The sequence below is a fragment of the Erithacus rubecula genome, assembly GCF_903797595.1.
Source record: "Erithacus rubecula genome assembly, chromosome: 15".
Lineage (NCBI taxonomy): Eukaryota > Metazoa > Chordata > Aves > Passeriformes > Muscicapidae > Erithacus > Erithacus rubecula.
The window spans coordinates 18,761,710-18,768,907 of NC_136667.1; the positions used below are offsets into that span (position 1 = coordinate 18,761,710).

The following is a 7,198-nucleotide window of genomic DNA, read 5'->3' on the forward strand; positions in this document are numbered from 1 at the left end:
TGACGTGCAGCGCTGGCGCGGCAGCAACGGGAGAGAATCGGGGGAATTACGGGTCTGCCGGGTTCCCCCCCGGTGTCCCGCACCCCGGGGCGGGAAAGAGAGCGGGCGGCACCGGGGCGGGTCCCGGTGTCCCCGCAGCCCGGGAGGAAGGGCGGGCAGCGTTCGGCCCCGCCCCCTCGTTCCTACCCCCGGCGCTGATTGGCTGCGAGCGGTGCTGATTTGCATGTGGCGCGGTGCAGGACGGGAAGGCCGGGTTCGAAGCGGGAGGCGGCAGCGCTGGCGCCATGGCCGCGCCTGGGCACGGAGAGGCAGCGGCGGACGAGGAGCGGTACCGGGGGTGAGCGGGGCTGGGGCTGAGTGGTACCGGGGGTGAGCGGGGCTGGGACTGTGCGGTACCGAGCTGAGCGGTACCGGAGGGCTGCGGGCGGGTTGGGGCCGGGGCCAGGGCTGGGGCCGGCCGGCTCTGCCCGGCCGCACGGTGCTCACTGTGACTCCCTCAGGCTCGTGACCGGCGCGAAGGCGGCGGCGGCCGACGGGGATCTGGAGGAGGCGCTGCGGCTGTTCCAGCTGGCGGCCGCCATCCGCCCCAGCGAGAAGCTGCGGGGCCGCATGCAGCGGGTGCAGGAGGCGCTGGCGGCGGCCGAGCAGCAGCAGCAGGAGGAGGAGGAGGATGAAGGCTTCGTGGACGTGTGCGGCAGCGGCCTGCTGATCTACGGCGAGATGCACGGCAAGCTGTTCCAGCACCAGCGGGAAGGTGTCGCATTCCTGTACCACCTGCACAGGATGGCAAGCCTGGTGGCATCCTGGCAGATGACATGGGCCTGGGCAAGACCATCCAGGTGATTGCCTTCCTCTCAGGCATGTTCGACGCCGAGCTCGTGCAGCACGTGCTGCTCATCATGCCCACCACCCTGGTCAGCAGCTGGCTGGCTGAGTTTGCCCGCTGGACGCCCGGTCTGCGCGTCAAGGAGTTCCACGGCACCAGCAAGACCGAGCGCACCAGGAACCTGGAGAGGGTGCAGAGGAAGAACGGCATCATCATCACGAGCTACCAGATGCTCATTAACAACTGGAAGCAGCTGGCCAGCCGCCACGAGCAGGAGTTTGTCTGGGACTATGTCATTCTTGACGAAGCTCACAAGATCAAGTGCCCGTCAAACAAGACGACCAAGTGTGTGTATGCAATCCCGGCCCAGCACCGCGTCCTGCTCACGGGCACCCCCGTGCAGAACAACCTGCGCGAAATGTGGTCCTTGTTTGACTTTGCCTGCCAAGGCTCTCTCCTGGGAACTGCCAAAACTTTTAAAATGGAATACGAGAATCCCATTACCAGGGCGAGGGAGAAGGATGCGACTCCAGGTGAGAAAGCGCTGGGGCTAAAGATATCAGAGAATCTCATGGCAATTATAAAGCCCTATTTCCTCAGAAGGACCAAGGAAGAACATCAAAAGCAATCATGCTGATAAAGTAGATACTCCTCTTCCTGAGGATCCAAGTGAGAACAAGGCTCCTGTCATGCCATCTCTCACTAGGAAAAATGACTTTGTTGTGTGGGTGTACCTGGCACCGGTGCAGGAAGAAATCTACAGGAACTTCTCCTGCCTGGATCATGTGAAGGAAGTGCTGATGACGACCCGATCGCCTCTGGCCGAGCTGACGGTCCTGAAGAAACTCTGTGACCACCCCAGGCTTCTGTCTGCGAGAGCCTGTATTCAGCTGGGCTTGGAAGAGCAGGAGGGCTCCGAGCAGGATGTCAGGACAGAAAAAGGTGTGTTTTTGGGCACGAGCAAAATAGATCATCTCTCTGATGAGACTGTGATCCAGGAGTCTGGGAAGATGCAGTTCCTTGTGGGGCTGCTGGAACGGCTGCGAGAAGAGGGACACCGGACGCTGGTGTTCTCGCAGTCAAGGAAGATGCTGGATATCATCGAGCTCGTGCTGTTGCGCCGGCAGTTCCGGCTGCTGCGCATTGACGGCACAGTGACGCACCTGACGGAGCGTGAGAGGCGCATCGGCGCCTTCCAGAGCGACCCTGGCTACTCGGTGTTCCTGCTCACCACGCAGGTCGGGGGCGTCGGGATCACTCTGACAGCTGCCAGCCGAGTGGTGATCTTTGATCCCAGCTGGAACCCAGCGACCGACGCTCAGGCTGTGGACAGAGCTTATAGAATCGGGCAGAAGGAGAACGTGGTGATTTACAGGCTGATCACCTGCGGCACCGTGGAAGAGAAGATTTACAGGCGGCAGGTGTTCAAGGACTCACTCATCAGACAGAGCACCGGGGACAAAAAGAACCCGTTCCGTTATTTCTCCAAGCAGGAGCTGAGGGAGCTCTTCACGCTGGAAGACACTCGGACCTCTGCCACTCAGATCCAGCTGCAGTCCCTGCACGCCATGCAAAGGAAGTCAGACCTGCAGCTGGATGAGCACCTGGCTTACCTGCACTCCCTGGCAATGTTCGGCATTTCTGACCATGACCTGATCTACACAAGGGAGACAGCTCACGAGGAGCAGGTGGAGAGCGAGGAAGCCCATCAGTACATCCAGAGGAGGGTGCAGAAAGCCCATGAGCTGGTCCAGCTGGAGTCCCAGCTCAGAGACCAGAGGATGGAGGGGATCAGAAATGCTTGTGAAGAAAACTGGCAAAGACCACCGGGATCAGTTTCTGGTCCAAGGAAGTTGTCTCCAGGGTTGAATGACAAAAATAATTGTGTTTCACCACCAGTAGTTGATGCACATAAAAAGGACAAAGTTATTGATCTTACAGAGGATGAGGAGGCCCAAGTGCTCGATGTCAGCTCCAAAATGACAACTCTGACTGTTGATGACTTGGATGAAGAGCAACTGGCACAAGATGTGTCTGGTATGGAGACAGAAGTGCTCAATACCAGCAAGACAGCAGAACAATCTGAAATACAAGAATCTGAGCAAATCCTGAATCTAGCATTACACCATCATCCCCTGCACTCGAGAAAGAGAGTCAGAGCCTCCAAGAGAAACAGCACTTGCACGTACATTCAGAGAGCTCGGCCAAGGCAAGGAATGATCTGTCTGGGCATTGCCACAATTCCTCAGAGGCAGGCATGGCTAGACTAGAAGATCCTAGAAGCGATGCAGAATTGTCACTTCTGGTACTTGGCCCACACATTGCCCTGGGAACGGAGCAGAACAATGTTCCTGAGCTGGCTTCTGCTTCTGCAGTGCTGAGTTTATCAAATGTTACAACAGAGATCAATGCTGAGCTCCACAAGTCTCACGTGTTGGAAGACAGCTTGGAAGGTACATCTGCTCCTTCTTTCCAGGATCAAGTTGACTTCAATCTGGTTTTGGAAGAGTCTGATGAGGGATGGCAGAATGCCTCAAATAGAGAAGGATCAGTGGAACACCCTGAGAAGGAGAGCTTACAACTGCAGGCAGAAAGCTTGTGTAAATCTCCAGATGAAGAATCTCCAAACAAAGCTTTGCCAAGTGAGCCCAGTAGCCCTGGCACAGCTGAGGAAGAGCCAAATGCCTCCCTGCAAGGGAGTGAACCGTTGGAGGAATGCAGTTGTCTCTTTACTTTCACAAGGAAGAAACGCTTCAACAGAATTGCTTCACCCAGTGACAGTGAAGGGCAGCCTGAGCAAGTGCCCTCCTCTCCCTTGGACAGCACTCAGCACGGACTTCCAGAAGGAGTTAGTGCATCCACCCCTAAACATGACACCAGAAGAGCTAAAGCCATCTTTTCTCCCCAGCTAAATAACAGTGGAAACAGGTCTAATGCTTCCAGGCGCTCGTTCATCAACAGGCTGGTAGATGAGGTAGAGGATATTGGGGAAATCATGGGGACCACTGATGAAGAAGAGAGTGATGATGGTGATGAGGAGCAAGACGGGCTGGTGGAAGATGAAGCTGAGGAGTGCACTGGCACTGAGGAATCTGCTGAGCCTGAAGAAGAACCTACAGGAGAAACACTTGATACAAGTGAGGAGTCCTCCCGCACAGACAGTGTGGAGTCTGAGCAGTCTGAGGCAGAGGAGACAGAGTCATCTCAGGAGGAATCCACAGGTGATGCTGAACTCCAGTCAGGTGAGCAGATTGACTACTTCACCCAGGAAAGCAGCTCTGAAAAGGGCACTGGGCAGAGCTCCTCTCCTGCTGCAGATTATGACACCTTGGTACACAGTGGGAAGAAACTTCAGAATGATGGAAAACTCCAGGAGGCCTTGGACTGCTTCCTGCAAGCCCTTGACATCAAAAGTGGAGATCCTGAAGTTATGCTTCTGACTCTGAACTTGTACAGACAGCTGGCCCAGAAGTGACAGGGATGTGGCTCTCTGAAGAGTCTGCCTGCTCCTGGTTACTGTGTGTCTGCACCTGGGTCCCTGAGCCAGCTCCAGGCTGTGCCTGCCATGTGCTCATGTGACTCAGCAAAATCAGCACCTCCTGCTTGAGGGAACAGTCCAAACATCCAGGTGTTGGATGCTGGGGAGGGAACTTCACTGTGGAGTTTGTTCACAAAGGTGAAAATGGTTCATGTTCCTGTCTGATTACTCAATTAAAAAATGGTGTTGTTGATATATAAACCCCTCTCTATGCTGGCAGCCCTGGCTTCACACTTCTACCCTCCAGGTTCTGCCACTCCTCTCCCCTGAGAAGATGGGGACAGTGCAGCCCCATGACCACTGTGGTCCCACCTCTTCATGTCCCTCTGGATCCATCCTTCCCTTCCAGTTTGTGACCACAGCACACAGCTCAGTGTTGTCAGCAAACTGGCTGAGAGAGCTTCAATCCCACAAACCAGAGTGGGTTTGAGTGACTGTCCCTCACCACTACAGCCTCAATCAGGTATGCTCCTCACTGGCACAGACTGCTGCCAGTCTCACCTGGTGACAGCACAGCAGCAGGCAGGCGTGTTCCCCTGTGCTATTGCAATAGCACACCATAGCACAGGACAGCACAGCTGGCTGAGCTGTGCAGTTTGGGAGAGGAGCTCCTTGTGCTCAGAACCACAGCAAACACAGATCTAATTTTGCTGCTGCAGTTGTGTCAATGTGCTTTTGCCAAAAAAGAGAACAGAGCTCTGGTAGCCTGGAAACAAGTGGTTTATTAACAGAGCACCATTACATGGGGCAGTGTGTGCTCTGGGCAGCCTCTCTGCCCTCCATAGCAGTGGCTTCCCTGAGGATTCCAACTCAGCAAAACCAACACTCTGAGAAGGGAGGGAAGGACCTTTTGTTCTTTCATGTTCCCTCCTCATCCTCGAGCTCTGTGCACGGTGCTCATCTGTAAATGAAGCTGGAGCCTGATGCTGGAGCCGTGGTTGCTTTGGGGCTCTGTGGGCAGGAGGGGATCATGGCTCTGGTTCCTGAGATGGCAGGAGCCTTGCTGTGCTGCTTCCCTTGCACAGCCCACAGCACAGGGCAGCACAGGAAGTCACACACAAGCCTTTTGTGGCTTTTTTTCTTATTCAAACCTGAGTTGTCTAAGTTTATTCCCCCAGCTCTGAGAGGGCAAAGTGGAGCTGTGGGAAGAGGTGAGTCTGAGCTCAGGAGAGCTATTCCTCCCCTCCTGCCCCCAGCTCCCTTCCCTGCCTGGCCTGACCCAGCTCCAGTGTTACCCACGCTGCACTGAAGGGACTGTCCTGCAGCCCTGGAGCACAACCTGCACCACGGGAGGTGTCTGCACCCTCTTGGACAGGATGGAGATGGACACCAAACCCTGGGGCCCCCTCTGTCCCTTCCTGCATCATTTCTGTTTGCATTTCTGCTGACAGACCATTATCTCCACAGCAGGAGAAACAAGAGGCTGGCCTGCCAGGAAACAGAGACTTCAACATCTGTAAAAAGCTCTTGTTTCACCCTTCCCAAGGACACTTTACCTCTCCAGGCAGGGCCCTGCTCTGCCAGCACAGTGGCAGGGACAGCCAGCCAGCTGCCTTCAGGCATGTTGCTCCAAGGCCAAGGTGTCTGAGACTCAGGATTCAAGCAGTCAACAAGGTCATCGTGGTCATTCACATTTTATTTTCTGCCTTCCACCATGATAATGTGGTATCCAAACTTAGTCTTGATGGGAGGGTCGGTGTACACGGGCTTGTCCATGCTGCTCACGGGCAGGGCAAACGCTGCCTCCTGGAAGGGCCCCACCATGGACCCTCTGCTCATCCAGCCCAGGTCTCCCTGCAGGGAGGCACCGCGGGGCTCAGCTTTGAGACTCAGAGCAGGCAGGGAGGGGATGGGGCCGTGGGACAGGTCCTGCTGCTGCGAGCAGGATCCAGGCTCCGGCTGCAGCACTCGATCACTCACTGACTCCCTGACTCACTCACCCCTTGCCTGGCCTTGTCCTCGCTGTACTGTGCCGCCACCTCACTAAAGCGCTGCCCGGCCTTCAGCTTCTCCATGGCCTCCATGGCCCGGCCGTGCTTCTCGCATAGGATGTGCCGAACCTGCAGGGAGGGCAGCGGGGCTGTGCCGAGCAGGGCGGGCCGGGCCTGCCGCTGCTGGGGCCGAGAGCTGCACCCCGCCGGGTCCCGCAGCCCCCCGAGCTCACCTTGACGGCGCTGCCGCCTCCCTTCGGGCCCTGCGCTCTGCCCTCGCTGCCGCCGCTGTCACCGCCTGTGAACAGAGCATCCTGACACCGGCCCGGTCCCTGCCCAGCCGGTGCCAGTACCGCCCCCGAGCCCCCGCCCGGCCGGTGCCAGTGCCGCCCCCGAGCCCCCGTCCGGCCGCTCCCGGTGCAGTTCCATCCCCACTCACCCTTTCCGCCTTTTCCACCGCCTTTCCCTTTAGGCGCCATCTTGCCGCCGAAGGACCCCGCCCTCGCTCCGCCCACGAGGCCCCGCTCCGCCCACGAGGCCCCCGAGGCTGTCCGCGCCGTGCCGGTTTAGAGCGGCCGGCGGGGCTGTAGGACGCGGGGCGGTGGGACGGGAGGCTGCGGGACACGGGGCTGCGGGACACCGGCCCTGCCCGCCCAGAGGGGGCAGGATTCACCCGGCCCACAGGGCTGCGCTCGGCATGCACGGCCGTACCCCGTGCCCGCCCAACCCTCAGGGCTGTCGCCCTCCATCCCACCTGCCCCAGGATGCCAAGTCCGGTCCCAGTCCTCCCCTCCCCACTTCCAGTCCTCCGCCCGGCCCTTACCCAGTGCCCAGCGTTGTCCCCAGCAAGAGGGCTGACCCCAGCAGTCCCCAGGTTTATTCCTGTCCCTCTAATCCATCCCG

The 7,198-nt window shown here is 58.0% G+C and overlaps 2 protein-coding genes across 3 annotated transcripts; one reads left to right on the top strand and one right to left on the bottom strand.

Annotated features, from left to right (window-relative positions):
* Positions 1-92: 92 nt before the first annotated feature.
* On the top strand, positions 93-4,317 carry ERCC6L (ERCC excision repair 6 like, spindle assembly checkpoint helicase). Its single transcript, XM_079319119.1, is given in 4 exon segments — positions 93-337; positions 501-1,442; positions 1,444-2,926; positions 2,929-4,317. Coding segments are annotated over 3 exon segments (3,483 nt in total). The 5' UTR covers positions 93-337; positions 501-815; the 3' UTR covers positions 4,302-4,317.
* A 749-nt stretch (positions 4,318-5,066) lies between these two features.
* On the bottom strand, positions 5,067-6,821 carry PIN4 (peptidylprolyl cis/trans isomerase, NIMA-interacting 4). Of its 2 annotated transcripts, none has more exons than XM_079319190.1 (5): positions 6,735-6,821; positions 6,529-6,593; positions 6,305-6,424; positions 5,754-6,110; positions 5,067-5,132 (listed from the first exon to the last, which is right to left on the bottom strand). In XM_079319190.1, the coding sequence occupies exons 1-4, from the start codon at positions 6,772-6,774 to the stop codon at positions 6,000-6,002; spliced, it is 336 nt and encodes a 111-aa protein (XP_079175316.1). In that variant the 5' UTR covers positions 6,775-6,821; the 3' UTR covers positions 5,067-5,132; positions 5,754-5,999. The 2 variants fall into 2 exon arrangements, with proteins under 2 accessions (XP_079175316.1, XP_079175315.1); XM_079319189.1 differs by having other exon boundaries at positions 5,754-6,158.
* Between the last annotated feature and the right edge of the window lie 377 nt (positions 6,822-7,198).

Coding starts and splice junctions, on each gene's coding strand:
- PIN4 (XM_079319189.1), bottom strand. CDS start 6,774: ATGGCGCCTAAAGGGAAAGGCGGTGGAAAAGGCGGAAAGG. Junction 6,425..6,528: donor GAGGCGGCAGCGCCGTCAAG/GTGAGCTCGGGG, acceptor CCCTCCCTGCAG/GTTCGGCACATCCTATGCGA. Junction 6,159..6,304: donor AGGACAAGGCCAGGCAAGGG/GTGAGTGAGTCA, acceptor GCCTCCCTGCAG/GGAGACCTGGGCTGGATGAG.